This window comes from Hyalella azteca, unplaced genomic scaffold (genome assembly GCF_000764305.2).
Source record: "Hyalella azteca isolate HAZT.00-mixed unplaced genomic scaffold, Hazt_2.0.2 contig2381, whole genome shotgun sequence".
Classification (NCBI taxonomy): Eukaryota; Metazoa; Arthropoda; class Malacostraca; order Amphipoda; family Hyalellidae; genus Hyalella; species Hyalella azteca.
In genome coordinates this window covers 67225-84140 of record NW_025932658.1, presented here as the reverse complement: position 1 = coordinate 84140, position 16916 = coordinate 67225, and the positions used below count along the sequence as shown (strand labels likewise).

The following is a 16916-nucleotide window of genomic DNA, read 5'->3' as shown; positions in this document are numbered from 1 at the left end:
GAAAATCTTTAGGTGAAATCATAAAATATTCCAGCGAATTCATACCTTAGTCTACCCTAGACATTCCCGTCAACTTACTTTTAACAATTTTCGTCCAGCTATTTGAACTCGTGTATGATCCGCTTTATAATTTTCAGCATATTTTTGTTGCACATTGATCTTTCATTGTTAATAAGGATTTATGAAGTCTACCATGGAAGGAATCTCGGCAGGTTGGATAAAGTAGTATGATAAAGTAAGTAATTGGTATATAAAGTAGTACAGTATGTTAAGGTAGTGGAATACAGAAAGGGTTGGGTATCTGATAGGAAAACGAATGTTTCGTGCAAACCTGTAGCGCCTCGACTGGGCAGCTTCGTTGTGATCCGACTATTATACAAAATTTTGAATCATTGCAGTCATTTAATGTAAAGGTTACGCTCGCACAATAATCGGGATTCACGTGTGCAAAGTTCGATCGATCATCACATAGGTTCTCGTAGCACAGAACCAATATTTGCTGCAAAAATTCAGTGATAGCGAAGGCTTAATTGCAGTAATAGCCATTAACCATGGAAAAATTTCTGAAAATCTGTAAATTTGGATTAATTCTCCTGAATGTTACCTGATGTTTTTGAATATTTCTTTAATTTCTATACCGAATATGGTAAATAAGACTGCAGTTGACATTCCAGCTCGGCTGAAATTCATCACTTATATTCTGGAATACGAGAATGAAATTTTTCACAGGTAGAGAACCCTCTGTATAAATTCATACGCAATAATAATAGGTAAAGGCACTCTACAATACAAAATTTTTCTTTATCTAAATAAAGCGAATAAAACTTGATCGCCAAAAGCTTATAATAAATTAAAATCTATTTTCTAAAAATAGTAGATTGATTGATGAAATTAACAAGCGCTAGAAGCAAAATTTAGGAGCAGACAGAAAGAGCTTTTTTTTAACAATATTTTCTATTAGGATTGACACTGGATATTTTAGCCGTAAACCTCATTCATGATATGAATGAATGAAGAAGAAGAATGTTTGTAATCATATTTATCTACTTCCGGAAAGTTAGGTGAATTTATTAGTAAATTATTACAACGTAATGTATAAATACCACATAACCAAATATTACTATTTATTTGGTTATTTATTTATTATGGAAGTGGATGCGGTTTGTACAATCGACATCATTTTGCTTAGTGGGGAGAGATATATTTTTTTGGTGAAATATTCAATTGTTGCTGCATCACATCCGTTACTGATGTGGCGTCAGTTGCTACGCATCGCCTGCACGAAGTCAGGCAAGAGGAACTGAGAGGTGGGCGACAAGCGGCTACTGCGGAAGGGGTCTTCGGCTTTGTCTAGAGGCGGCTGTTTCACGGAGAAGTCATCGAGAAGCCGCGGCTTCTTCGCGGTATGGCCTTCAATGACAAGCTGCGGCTGCTTCACGGTTTGGCCCTTACTGGTAAGAAGCGGCTGGGTCACAGTGAGCTCATAGACCACCTCGTCGTCTTTGACTTCGGTTTTGGCCCATTCCAGGAATTCGTTCAGAGCATTTACCATCTTGTCCGGTGAGAAGTCAATCTTATTTTTGAACTTCTGAAAAGACACGTGCATGGCGTGAGAGGATCGAATTAGAAATCTTACGGGACTAAACTTACTTGGAACAATCAGAGCTCAGTAGATCATTCCCACTTACGTATTGATTCGTGGCACTTTCAGGTCATGACTATTCTAAGCCGTGCTTGATTTACAGTTAGGTGTTCGTACCTGAGGTGTAAACGGCTCCTAGCTGGTACAAGGATACATGATAATACGGAGTTTCTCAGATTTGATATTCCAAACAGCAAACACTTTCACTTCAGGCTACAGGATGCAATTAAGTGATAGCGAAAAACTTCCATGAACACGCAGTTGCGACGAACACGTTCGCCTGGCAACTTCACAGCTGCGTGTTTCAAAGAGTTTGTGTGAATGAAATAGAGCCACATTTTGGCTCAGACGATTTCGAGTCACTTTATTCATCAAAGACATAAAAATTACAATGAATCATTACAATGCAGAAACCGTTGAGTAAGGTTTTTCCTGAAAAACGCAGTTCTCATCTGCCAATAACAACAGGCTCACAAAGAAAAAGTTCTCACCTGCGAGTCCCGAGGCAGATCCGCCACACGGAAGGAGCGTATGCGCCCCACGACGCCGCCTTCATCCCGGAAGCCGCACACCACAAGCGGGATGCCCACTGGCCAGCACTGCGCCCACGTGTTGCGCATTTTGTATGGCTTCAGAGATTGTTCCATGGCACCAACTTTCAGCATGCCCGTTTTGAGCTCAATCAACTCGTCACAGTTGGGAAGCCGATCGTCTTTGTAGAACTTTTTGTTCATCCCGTCTACCTCAGCTTCGTACAGAAGGGTGTTGAAGTCAGCTTCGTTTGCCAGTTCGGCTTGGACGATGACATAGTACGATTTATTCTCGTTGTTTCCAGTGGAAGGATCTGCGCCTGAATAAAAAGTTATATTATCATTTTGTGTTCTGGTCAAGCACGCATGCTTCAATCGTGAAAGATATGAAAATAAAGAAATATTTAGAGTTTTAATAAATAGATGAAAACGGTGCGGCATGATAAGGTATAATACACATTTATTGTAGCATACCTCAAGTGCAATCTGCGGTTTTTACTCTGAAAGGTAGCTTACTATCTAATAGCTATTTTATACTGCTGCTGAAGGTTTACGCATGGGCGAATTGAAGAGTAAAAATAAAATTTGTGATCCACGGCTCTGCCCCCAAAGCATTTCAGTTCAACTCAGTCCTTCCATTGATCAAACCTGTCACGTGAGGTGCAACTTGATCCATGTTATTTCAGATAAAATTGTGTACTTCTTATACAGCCAAATCACTTCTTACCGTCCGTCATGAATTGCTCGAACTTGAAACCATAGTGACTGTTCTTCTGCTGTTCTTCGCTGGCGTTCTCTTGTTCTTGCATCTCCTTCTTGGAGGGCACACGGAGCAGAAAAATTGTCTCGCCAATCCTGTAATGCAATGAGTTTAATTCTGAAAATTTTGTGATCAAGCTAAAAATGAATACTATTCCTTCAACTATGACTATAAGCTAAAATAGACAAAGAATAACGTGTGTGATCGAATATAATGGACCCCACTATCTTGAATCTATCAAATTAAAATTTATCAAGCTGTTACATAAACAATTCTAGAAAATACTCACTCAGGGCATTTTTGAAAATTTTTGAAAATAAAAAAAAGTATGTCTTAGTTGGAGATATTGTAAGTACCGTCATTATATGCTCAAGTTATTTGGATGTGAGTAAACTTCAATATCTAATTACGACAGGAAATTATCCAACTCTAATATATTCTAATATTATCGAGTAATTCATATTGATCGAAGAAATATTTCTTCTTCTTTTCATTCTGAAAAATGTGGAAATAGTATAAATTTTGATGTCTGAGCAACAACTTTTCATGCTGATTATTTAATTATTGAGAATAGCTAGAGGTGATGCTTCGCTTGTAGCAATGGGCAGATGATTGATAATTTGGCAGATGCATGGACACGACGTAGTCTCAAGCTCTAAGCGGGGGATGTGATGAGTCTTTGTGGGAGGAGATTCCGCGTGGCCATTTGACCGCAATAGGGTTTTAATCCAAAGAGGTTAGTCAAGCGACTGAAAATGAGAGTTGGGTTGCCTGGGTTTTTAGAGAAGTTAATGTTAAGAGAGAAGCTGTTCCTTTACCTACTTATTCCATATCTTCCCAATTACCGTTCCTTGCGATCCGTGAGATGGACAATATGCAAAATAAATTCTTAAAATACCGAATTTGTCTTGTGCCTACAGAGGTCTGCTCGGCTTAGCCTCCATGAAACAATCCTGAATACTACAGAAACAGAGGTCAATAAAATAAAAATCTGGCCTTTTCGTTCATGCGTCCAGGAGGGAGCTCCCTAGAGGAACCTTTTAAACAATCGAAAGAGTTGTTCATTCACGGCTTCATCTCATTCAATACTAACTTCAGATGTTGAACTCCGCTTACATGTAACCGTTATTTTCCAATCTTCGCTCTATAGTAAACCGATTAGTCTTGGTGGCATGCAGTATAATTGTTACTTATTGGTGGCATGCAGTACAATTGTTACTCACTTTGTGGCATGCAGAACAATTGGTACTCACTTGGTGGCATGCAGTACAATTGGTACTCACTTGGTGGCATGCAATACAAGGTGTTCTTCCTGCGGATAAATGGAAGTAAGAAGGCGTTGCATCACGCCGCGGCTCGTCACGAAGTTAGGCTTCGCATTCATGCACTCCGAGTGCTCCAAGATCCAGTGCTGCAGTTTCTTCAGTCTGTCATTGAAATGATTCTTCATATTCTTACGCTGCACCTTGTCCATCGCCATGTTCAGGTCCATTGGTGTCTTCAACTAATTGGGGAAAATGTGAATTAAAACATTTTCATAATATTGTAATGGGACTTGACCAATATATGGATGCTTATGCACTCATGACTTCCATAAAGTTGATGTTCAAATTTGGAGTGCCACTGTAGCCAGAGCTTTTTTTAGGCAAATTAGGTTTCACGTGCCGATGCTTTTATCATACGCAAGCATGCTTCTCTACTCTCCGATTATCATGGTCATGCATATAAACTGGAAATTATAGTGAGGGCAGTCGAGAAATATCAGAATATCATTACACCCTTTTCTGATACTTCTTTCGATGTTTCGATGATATCTCGTGATTCTCGTCAACATCTAAAAATTATTTTCAAGAAATTTTTTAGAGTGAAGTAAATTTACGACGTGGGCTTTACAGATATGTCATGAACGAAGTTATGTAGAGATGTTATTAACGATATTATATAGAGATATTATTGACAATGTTAAACCTTATACCTCATATCTATAGCTAAAGCAATTCATTTGCAGATGAATTATAGTGACAGTTAAAAGTACCAAGACTGGGCAGTAAGCTATGGATTCGATCCCAGCTATCAGCGATAGTTCTGGTCAAATTGCCAAGGAGGCTGAGCGGTTAATTACAGAGAACTTGAAGCTATAAGTTACGTGGCAGTTTCGCAGTTTTCGAAGATGAAGCCTGCTGGTGCGAATATGTTCTGTGCCTGCTGTCTAGCTTTCCGGAGACGACGCTTGTCTTCAAGCCTCCGATTGCGTAGCTCCTCGCCCCTCCGGACACCCTCCCGAACAGCCCGTCGCCAACCGCGTCGGTTGTCTGCAAGCTGCTCCCAGGTTTGGGGGTCGATATTTGCTGTTTTGAGGCTGCCCTTGCAGACATCTCTGAAACGCAGTGCTCGGCGGCCGGTCGGACGCGCGCCTGTGGCTAGTTCTCCGTAGAGCAGGTCTTTGTGAATGCGACCGTCCCGCATGCGATGCTCGTGTGTTTGCGACCCTGTCTTCGCATGTGATGTGAAGGATGCGGCGGTAGCAGCGAAGGTGGAAGCACTCTATGTGGTTTTCCTGTTTAGCGTACGTCGTCCAGGATTCGCTGCCGTAAATACGGGCACTAAGGACGCACGCCTGGTACACTTTAATCTTAGTGCGTAGCGTCACCTGCTTGTTTGACCACACCCGTTCGTTCAGTCTGGCCATCACACCAGCCGCTTTGGCAATCCTCTGAACAATCTCGCTGTCGAGGGACAAGTTGTTGCTGATGGTGGAGCCCAGGTTGGCGAAATGCTCGGCGACTCAGAGTTGTTCATCGCCATAGGTGAGTGATAGATGGGAGCACCAATACGTCCTGACCCTTGACGTTGGTTTTCCTGATGCTGATAGACGGGCCGAACTCCCTGCAGGCGTTGGCAAAGCAGTCTATCAGCCTTTGAAGATCCTCTTCGGTATGGGAAGAGAGAGCTGCTTCATCAGCAAAAAGCAACTCACTGATGAGAACAGTGTGGATCTTTGTTTTTGCTCTCAAAGGAGCGAAATTGAAAAGTTTGCCATCGCTCTTGGTAGATATGTAGATGAATGCCCTCAGTGGAGTCCTAAACGCAATCTTGAGCAACAGTGAAAAGAAGATGCCGAAGAGACTAGGGGCCGAGATACAACCCTGCTTAACCCCGCTTTTGATACTAAAGGGCTCTGACGTATTGCCATCATAGCTTACTACGCCTTGCATGTCATCATGGAAGGAGGAGTTGATGCGAGAAGACCAGGGAAGGGGGGGCAACCTATCTTTCCCAGCAACAAGAACCGACCTCTCCGGCTGACAAGATCAAACGCCTTTGTCAGGTCGATGAACGCAATGCACAAAGGACTCCGTTGCTCTCGACATTTACCCTGCAGCTGGCGGAAGGAGAAAATCATGTCTGCTGTGGACCTCTGGTCCCTGAAACCACCCTTTAATTTCGAGTAAACACGATCAGCAAGGGCTTGTAGGTGACCGAGCGCCACACGGGCGAAGATTTTGCCCCTAGTGCTGAGTAGCGATATCCCTCTGTAGTTGTTACAATAGCATCGGTCGCCTTTATTTTTGCACAAAGAGACAATCTTTGTGTCGCGCATGTCTTGCAGTACCTGGCCTTCTCTCCAGCAAAGACATTAGAGCTCGTGAAGGGGGCTCTGGGGGTATTCCATCCTCTCCAGCAGCCTTCCCACAGGAGAGTGCGTCGATGGCTTTGTTAAACTCTTCCACCGAGGGTTCAGCATCCAGAGCTTCGATGGCAGTCAAGTCCTCAGTAGCGTCCAGCGCTTCCTGTGAGACGCTGTTAGCATTGGAATAAAGATCGAGATTGTGTTCAACCCATCGGCTCATCGGCTGAGACTAATTGAAAATGGGCTCACCCGACCTAGACCTCAGTATAGTACCGCTTTTGCCACTCGTCTCCCAGTCGCTCGCTTGTCCCCCTCAAACATCCCCCTATCATTGCCAGAGTCTGAGGTCAGCTGCTGAATGCTGTCTGACAGTTGCAGCCAGTAGCTGTTTGCTCAGCGGCGAACCATTTGTTGGGCCTGTTTCGGAGCCGTTCGTAGTGCCTATAGGTTCCGCTGAATTGAGTCACTTTTGTACCGAAGCATCGCTCTTCTTTTCCTGTCGATGACTGGCTCCAACTCACCGATGCTGGCCTCAAACCAGTCAGCACTTTTGCGCTCCTTTGTGCCGTATGCCATGAGAGCAGAGTCGTAGATGGCGCTCCGTAGTGAGCGCCACCCATCGACTGAACGCTCTGCCCATACATTCGCCAGAGAGCAAGTCGGCAAGATGCTCGACTAGAATTCGGTTTCTTGTGGGACAGGAAGCCTTGTTGGCATCAATTCTTGGCGGGCACTTCCTCTCGATGGTGTGTAATACCTTTGGTCGAATTTTGATGTTAGATATTACCAAAGAGTGGTCACTGCAGCGTTCAGCGCTGTGGTACACTCTTGTGTTGCGCACGCTGTTCGAAGAGTCGCGTCGAGTGATAATCAAGTCTAGTTGGTGCCAGTGCTTTGATCTCGGATGTATCCAGAATGCATTGTGGCACAGCTTGTTCTCTAAAAACGGGTTCGTCGCGCACATGTTGCGGTAGGAGCAAAATTCTAGCAACCTCTGACCCTTTTTATTTCATCTTCCCAATGGCACCGCCATGCTATACTATTATACCATGAAGTTCAAACTAAGTTTTAAGTAATTACGAGCCTTGAAATGCGTGTCGTTAATAGGGGAAATTTTGATTTTTCATTACTATCCATATTCTATTCACAGTTATTTTACCTTTTTTTCGGACGCTTCGTCCCAGTCTATGACGATCTGTGCGCAGTTGCTTCCATCAAAATCCTGGATCTCGCCAGTCATAGAATAGTGTCCGATGATTGTTGGGGAGAGTCCTTGATGAACTGAAGTGCCCGATGGTTGCGGACCGGTTTTACTGCACGTCAAAAATACACAGGATACGTAAATTAGGAGCCTAATGCCTACAATTCGAGGTATCAGCAAGCTGCTGATACATTTCCACACATATCCATGAGAATACCAACCCGCCATGCTTTATATTGCCATCGATTCGCAGTTAATCGTGTGGTTATAAAGAATGGGACTTCCTTTTTATTCTTAGAGTGCTTCGATGATAAAATCGTCTATTTCGTAGTTTTGTGGCGCGGTGATGCATAATTTGGGTAATCATTTTTTTTTCAATTTATTTATCACTCATTTCGGAGATGTTTTTGAGGCAAAGATCGCAGTAGACAACAAAGGCTTCAAGATTTCTTCAACGATATAAATGGTCTCATTGTGTTGACTTAAACCATGTCCTCCGCGACTGTGAAGCATAACTACACATTTTAATTTTATACATAATTTCAGACAACACTCAGCTTTATTCTCATACGTTTGTTAATGCAGCTAAGTCAAAGTGACGGTATAAATTTTGTAATAAAAAAAAATTAAAATTTTTAGAAGTGATTACGTTTCTGAAATTCTCGTCGAACCGAGCTAAGCAAATGGCCAGTAATTACAACGGGAGATTCAACCATGGTAATCATTTAATTAATTTGACCACCGATGGAGGCAGGATCTTTTGACCACTTCAAAAGAGTTCAATATCAAATTTATGTCAAGAAATGGCAGGTCGATGAGCAGGCTAATATCAATGTTCTTTTGTTCATAGGGATAGATTAGATAGGGGTAAAAGAGCGATATTGTTAACCAGATATACAATTAAGGATCCGAGACTATCCATGGATCGAAGTTCTTCATACGTCTCCTAATGGGATTCTTCAACGATTCAGCGAGTTAGGGAGCTACCGTTCACCTCTTTGTCGATTTCAACCAATATTTGCCAGCAACTGAGTTATTTTCTAGAATCACGTTTTTTCTTAAATTATACATTACCTAGCAAATAATTTATCAGATGAAGCATTAAAAACTATGATCTAGTAGAAGACATTTATTAACAGTGCTTGACTGCCGCATGAACTTGTAGGAATAAATACCGTTACGAGTTTCCACATCAGCATTCTTGTCTTACAGGTTATCCGAGAAGAATTCATAGGTTCGTTATGTTTAGGAACATCTTTTGCAAGTAATATACTCTTAATTACAATCTATAGACACTACGAAAATCCCATAGTCATTATTTAGCTCTGTCTATATATAGCAGTAGAAAGTGGCATATATACATAGCAGCTGAAATTATATAAGTGCTGCAGAAAGTGGCTGTCATAAACCTTCTTCTATCACACAGTCTTAGGCTTACTGGATTAATTCGAATCGTCACCAACTCTGAGGATTAGAAAATAACCCATCAAAAATCAATCAAAACACAGGCTAGAGGGGTTTTGGCATGGTTCGAGTAGCCATTGTAACCGCCATATAAATTGTATCTAGCCATCTTACATCAGTAATTTGAAAACTTACGGTCAATTCAGTTAAAAACGGCGGTGGGGCCAAAAACATCGCATCACGATAGGTAAAGTACCAAACCGGATACGGATTCCAATATGAATATGATGTAGCTGACCGTTCTCTTTCGCTTTGGGCTAGTCATATTCTGCATTTGCGGCAGACATATTTTTGTACATCAATTTGTTCTCTTTAAATATAAGAACTATCGGATTACAGATCATGGCCGTATAACCAGGAGCAGAAAAGTGACGCTGAGATCGTACGTGAGAGTGTTAGCGCTGCTGTGACATACGTAGATCGTTGAAGTTTACCATACAATCATTAGGTATGTATATTCGACTGACCTGAGCGATTTTAATTGTTAGGAATTTATTCATGTTAATTGGTTTGCCATGATTTATGAAGTTGCTGGTCAATATACGGGTGAATACCTACATATCGTGTATGAATTTCTTGTAATTAAAACAAATTCACTGTTCGAAACAGAGAATAACAAATTTAGAAGCTTCATATAGTACTTCTATCCGCAAGATTATGTTAGACATAATATCAGTATTTTCTAATTTTTGAAAATGGTTTCGATGCAACTAATTTTTATATACAAATCTAATTATCTTTTATTTAGCGACTCCGCTAAAGAGTGCAAAAACCAGACAAGCTCTGCGTGAAGTATCTACCCAAAACATAATTTTGTAACAAGACCATTTGCGGTTATGGGAAGTCTATAAGGCGGTTTAATTGCCGAACCGAAATGAGAAATGAAAATCAAAATATGGACAACACGGAGAGAATAACTTGTATTTTTTCTATTCATGATAATTCATTTTTGGAAGTATAGAAAATTCAACAAAGTTTGAGTTCATGAAATCTTTTAAATTTTGAGTCATTGTAAGAGATGTCAAAATTGAAGTCGAACGATCAATCAAATTTCGATCAAATTTAAGTAAATATCTTACCTGTTATCAGTCCCAGACGGAGATGCCATCGCTGATGATTAATCTATGTTTCCACAGAGTTTATCTGAAACATAAATTCAGCGATTCAATTTATATAAACTATTGCAAATGGCGTAGTCAATTTTACGCTATATCAGTTTGAATATTTCAGGACCAACGTGTTGTCGCCTCACTTTTGCATTCGGTTCTTGTATTTTTATTATTTACGGGTAAAGCGAAGAAGCAAATGTTTGCAAGACGCCTAGCAGAACTGATAATATAAATTCTTAGATGGTCTTTACTGTGTTAACCATTTACCGCCCGACATGAGTAACCGGAGCAATATTGTCACAAGCCTACTTCCCAAAAAGGATACGTTCTAGTGAGCGCAAAATGACTTGCACTGATGGTTGCCGCCACGTACTACAACTTTAAAATGTTCTCTGTTGCGTACAAACGTCCTCAGGTTGCTACACTCAATAGTTAACGTATAATTTAAGTTGAAAGTTATGTTCCCGGAGATGGACGTATGGCGGCAGTGGGTTAACTATAATATAAATGTAACGATTTCCCTAAAGTAGATTCCCAGTTAAAGCGCAATCCGAACCGAAAGCGTCGCATAAAATTCTCAAGCCGTCAGAATAAGGAATAATTTCCCAGAGAGCATAATTTTTGGCATATTTAACCTCAACGTACACCGAGTCACAATGGGACGACTGAAATAGCCCAGCATTGCCCAATACCAGCATAATTTTCATACTTCACTCCGTGCGCAAGCATGCTGCAGAGCAAATTAGCCAACATGATTACTTGCTGAAAGCCACAGGGACTAAATCCCTTCATGGATGTGTAAACCAGCGAGCCAATGAGCCGCAAGCCGCCGATACAATGGTCGTAACCCACACGCTAAATCCTAAAATATTTCTATTCCATGCAGCCTAGCTCCTTCACCTCTCTCGATAAATAACGCCCTGCGCCACAGAGCTATCAGTACACTGCTACCTCTCCAGCCTGTCCGTTCTTCTAAAGCAGTGGTTCCCAAAGTGGGCGATGGAAAGATTTTGGGGGGCGGTAAGGAAGAAAAGGGCGATAGGGGGGGGGCAGTCTGAAGTCGAAGTCAGAAGTTCCAACGTTTGTTTGACGATTTGGACACAACACGTGCAGCACATAACTCCGAGCGATGGTTTTTTCACCCAGATCTGTTTTTTTTTAACTTCGCCTGGTTTTACGTCGCGGACAAATTTACGGTCGGACTCGCGGCCGGTCTCACGTCCAATTACTAAATTCAACGATCATGGAATATCTCTCAAACTAATGAACTTAACTCGATGAAACTTGGTACACGTATTCATTAAGACCTAACAGCAATGTTTAGGTCGTGAAATTTTTTTTAATTTTGCCTTCATTTGTTTTTGCCATTGTTAAATGGCAATACGGGCCGAAATTCAAAGTGATGAAGGAATTTCTTCCAAACTACCGAACATATTCGAACGAAATTTTGAATTTACCATCCTAACTACCCAACAGTAATGTTTAGCTGGTGAAAATTTTTCGATTGTGCCTTCGTTCGCGAGTTTTTTATTTAATTCACCTTCATTCGTGATTTAAACAGCAATACGTGCTTAAATTCGCAGTAAGCAAGAAATTTCTTCCAAACTACTGAACAGATTTGAGCGAAACTTAGTATTTAAATACATAACCTCAGCAACGGTGATGTTTAGCTCGTTACAATTTTTTTCAATTTTGCCTTCGTTTGCGAGTTATACGGCTATACGTAAACGGCTCTTGGTTAAAACGGCCGGTAGAAAAGCCGGTCGTTTCTCTTATATCTGTATAAATCGCGAACGAAAGCAAAATAGAAAAATTGTGACGAGCTAAACATCACCGTTGGGAGGTTAGGTTTCGTTCGTACAAAGTTTCGTTGAAATCTAATCGGTAGGTTAGAAGAAATTTTTTGATCACCTCGAATTTAAGCGACAAATTACCCGGCGATACGGGCCGGATATAAGGAAGTGTGAAATCAAGAATGGCAGTTAAATGAAAAAAAAATCTCAAACGAAGGTAAATGAAAAAAGGTTTTAAATCTAAAAAAATCGCCGTTTGGTAGTTAGGAATGTATATTCAAAATTTCGTTCAAATCTGTTCAGTAGTTTGGAAGAAATTCTTTGATCACTAGCTGCGAATTTCGGCCTGTATCGCAATATAACTCATGAATGAAGGTGAAATTAAAAAAAATTTTCACGTGCTACACATCACCGTTAGGTTCTGATGAGTACATGTTCCAAGTTTCATTGAGCTGCGTTCATTAGTTTGAGAGATATTACTTGATAATTGAATTTGGAGATTGGTCCTGAGACCGGCCACGAGTCCGGCCATAAATTCGCCCAAGACGTCCTAGGTTTCAAGTGCTGAAACAGTTAAAACAGCTGGAAAACATATTGGTTCACTAAATGGGGTTCTATTTGTGAAATACACAATTGTGTTTAACCTTTATTTTGTAAAATTTCAGCATACTAAATTTCAAGAGAGAGGCGTATGTTTTTTATGTGTCTGTGGGGGGCCCTAGAAATTCACTAGGGAGGCCAAGGGGGCGCCAGCCTGAAAAAGTTTGGGAACCACTGTTCTAAAGGCTATTCCCCTGCCTGTCCGTTCTTTGGAGGCTAAACCTCCACGCTTACCCCCTGCTCCCCCTCCTTTCGGTACCAGCTTGCGGAAGAATTCTAACCTAACCTAACCCTTTCGCAGAAAGGTGGAGAGAAAGGGGTAAGTGTGGAGGAAGAAGATGCTGGTGAACATAAGGGCTGGGCTTACGCCTGCGAAGTGGGTAAGGTGAGGCGACAGTCCGGTGCGGGGCCGTTCCCATTTACGGCAGTCTGGTGCACTCTGCGGACCCTGTGGCTTACGGCATTTGTAAGTGATGGTATGGGCTTAAATCATTTGGTGTAGGAGCTATTGGGCGTAATCCGTTTGGAGTATCAGCTTGTGGGCTGAGACATTGCTTGTTTCAAGCTGGTGTGGCGAGATGAGGCAAGTAAGAACAGCTGCATAGGTGTTAGGCTGACTATTTATATTGCACGTAGAGGGTTGGCATTGGCTCTTGGGCTGATTTAAGAGTCAAATTTTTGGGCTACGGCAGCGCTCCCGTCACAATTACACACATACACAACAAACGGTCGTTGTGTACTGACTGCAGAATAAACGACGATCGGGCGAGTGATGTAAAATGTCGTCATAAATTATCACTCATACAGGTGGCTAGACCGCTTATAGATTTTATGAGAAAATTTACGCGAATACTCTTGGCTTGCTTTGATGCCAAAGGGTAAAATAGTTGGCAACTTTGTGCCATAAAGCTTCCATCCAACACCAGGCGCATCCCGATAGACGAAGATGTACAAACGAACGACGCCACATCATAACATTAGTGATGTCGGCTCTGAAAAATACGGCCTGATGTGGCCAGTTGCCGATTCTTGTAGATTTCGTGACATGTTCACAGGAGATCTAAAATCATGTCCTTTGACCGGATCTTTTCAAAACTGACGATAGTATGAAATAGCTACTAGACTTCCACCAGGCTCGATATATGGTGCAGATGAAAAGTAGTGTAATCATTGCTTAAGAGTGACTAGCATTCTCCTTCCAGAACTCTACAATAGACGTAGCCTATTTTGTGATTACTGCTAAGCAATGCGAGATGATCACCGTAGATTAATTAATAATTATGAGCATCTCTTTCTTCTCCCAGGATACAATCGACAAATTCGGAACCTTATTTGGCGAGTTTTTGTGTGTCTGGCGAATGATAAGAATGCATCCTGAACTAATTTGTTAATTAAAATATTAAATTGAGAATTAATCTGGCTGTAGCATCGAAATGAGCCTCATAGTTGATCCGACTGAACTTCTACATGAATATGAATTTTGGAAAATTCTTATTTTTCTTTAACTTTTGTTGACATAAGATATGTTCAAAATGCAGCCTAGTGATAAATTGAGCCCTGAATATCATTAAATAAATGACGACAGATTTATCAAATAGGCCACTTTTGATCAAGTTATCCAGAAAAAATAAATCTAAGTTCTGTGGAACTCTCGACTCGACAGGATAAGCGAAACGATTATTTTAGCCGAGCACGTGGCTGCATGAATTTTATGTATTTCGTTTTATTACGGATCTAATGAATTTCAATTTCATGTTTACAATAAATTTAGGAATTAAATTAACACAGTAACTTTATAGACACACAATAAACTTAATTTATGGATCTGTACCTATAAATGTACAGCACCACAGCACCGACAATGACACAAGTCACACAACTCCTTTCGACTGCAATTGAACACGGACTGCCCAATCTTCGCTCTTCGGAAGTTCGGATGCATGGAGCACTGCGTTACACTGAGGCATAAAATTGCTGTCCGGAAAGGCGTGTCATTTTCTTACGAGAGATTTTGTTGTTCCAGGGTTGAACTGTGGTACTGGTTGAACTGGTACTAGCGTGAACAGAGACAAAAACTAATTTGTCTTTCAATGGGTTTTACTGAATTTAACGCAAGATTTGTAACACGCACAGTGCAATGGGTTAACAGTCGCTAATGTGTCTGCTGTGGAAAATATTTTAAATAAATTAGAGGATAAAATACCAAAGAAGTATCTTAAGAGAAGTATTCTCGGGTTAATTGATGCTAATATGACTGCAGTTATAGGACAAACTGAATTTTTTGGCTTTCATTGTATTCTTTTTTTGCTCTCATTGCATTTACAGTTATTTTCATACCATCAAATTGCTCGGGCAAGTGCGAGTCTATGGCTGTTTTTCAGATCATAAATTACATAAGTAAATTAGATATAGAGATGGAATCTAACAAAACTGCTCTCTCGGAAAATAAATCATATATTCGCAATTTTGCGGAACAAACTCTGTCAGGATGACAAACAAAAGGCTAAAAATATCATCAACATTTAGAAAGCGGCCCGCTTATTTCCATTTGGTTTATAATGATCTGCAGGATCTGTTGTGAGCGTCACGGAGATCGCACGGTACGTGAACATATTTTCAGTCGTTAGTTGGATTTTATCTTCATAGACTTGAGCTTCACGAAGCTCAACTCTGCCAAGAAGAGCACCGATGACGTCAACAGGCCGAGCACGAGTAGCAGGAACGCGCCCTGCAGTTCGTCCAGAGACAAGCTCGACACCGACGCCTGCGGGGCACCAGAGTCTCATTAGTTGGTCCAGGGGACAAGCTCGACACCGACGCCTGTGGGGCACCAGAGTCTCATTAGTTGGTCCAGGGGACACAGGGGACAAGCTCGACACCGACGCCTGCGGGGCACCAGAGTCTTATTAGTTGGTAAAGGGGACTAGCTCGACACCGACGCCTGCGGGCACCAAAGTCTCGTTAGTTGGTCCAGGGGACAAGCTCGACACCGACGCCTGCGGGGCACCAGAGTCTTGTTAGTTGGTCCAGGGGACAAGCTCGACACCGACGCCTGCGGGGGCACCAGAGTCTCGCTAGTTGGTCCAGTGGACAAGCTCGACACCGACGCCTACGGGGCATCAGAGTCTCGTTAGTTGGTCCAGGGGACAAGCTCGACACCGACGCGTGCGCGGCCCCAGAGTCTCGTTAGTTGGTCCAGTGCACAAGCTCGACACCGACGTCTGCGGGGCACCAGAGTCTCGTTAGTTGGTCCAGTGGTCAAGCTCGACAGCGACGCCTGCGGGGCATCAGTCTCGTTAGTTGGTCCAATGGACAAGCTCGACACCGACGCCTGCGGGGCATCAGTCTCGTTAGTTGGTCCAGTGGACAAGCTCGACACCGATGTCTGCGGGGCACCAGAGTCTTGTTAGTTGGTCCAGGGTATGTGAGTCTCGACACCGACGCCTGCGAGGTATGTGAGTCTCCTTAGTCCCCCATGGTGGGTGAGGTGAGAATCACACTAATGAGTGAGGAGAGAGTCACCCGTGGGTAAGGAGCGAGTTATCATTAAAATGATTAAAAATAAGAATCATCCAATCGGCACTGAAAAAATACGCAAAGTGCAAAATACGTACATGCGTTATTCATGTTAAAAATGCACCATCAAATGAAAAAACGCCGTATATGTGGTGCTCATAGGATGGTAAGTGAGGGAGGTGATTCGGTCACAAAGTGAAAGAGAAAATTTCGAAAGATAGCTTGTCAATTATTCCATTCTGTATGTCAACTTCGGTGAAGCCATGGAAGATTAGTGTGTTATACCATAAAATAAACTACACAATTTCAAACCATCAATGAATCACTGGTATGTTCACTAGCACCGAAATAGTTTTTCCATTCCCCGTCTTATTGCAACCGATGTAACTCACAATGCCTTGCACGATGACGTCGGTTTTAGCGAAGTGATTTCTGTAGAGTTTACCGACAATGCCGGCTTCAACGAGTCTATGCAATGTGTTGGAAATGGTTTCGGTGTACGGAGTGTACTTGGGCAGGAACCAAGCGAGATGCCCAGAATATATCTGCGAACGGCACGTTAGATTAAAATAAGGAATGCTTTGTGTTCATCAAATTCTGTGTCAAGTTTCATGTAAATATACGTTTATTTACAAGACGGGGAAGTCATCTCACCTGCTCTTTGAGAATA

The 16916-nt window shown here is 41.9% G+C and overlaps 1 protein-coding gene across 1 annotated transcript; it reads right to left on the bottom strand.

The window, feature by feature from the left end:
* Nucleotides 1-662: 662 nt before the first annotated feature.
* LOC108682193 (decapping nuclease RAI1-like) lies at nt 663-14840 on the bottom strand. The gene is made up of 7 exons (XM_018171321.2): nt 14562-14840; nt 10308-10371; nt 7723-7876; nt 4216-4436; nt 2900-3027; nt 2134-2492; nt 663-1588 (listed from the first exon to the last, which is right to left on the bottom strand). Exons 2-7 carry the CDS (start codon nt 10334-10336, stop codon nt 1259-1261), a joined length of 1221 nt encoding a protein of 406 aa, XP_018026810.1. The 5' UTR covers nt 10337-10371; nt 14562-14840; the 3' UTR covers nt 663-1258.
* Nucleotides 14841-16916: the final 2076 nt, after the last annotated feature.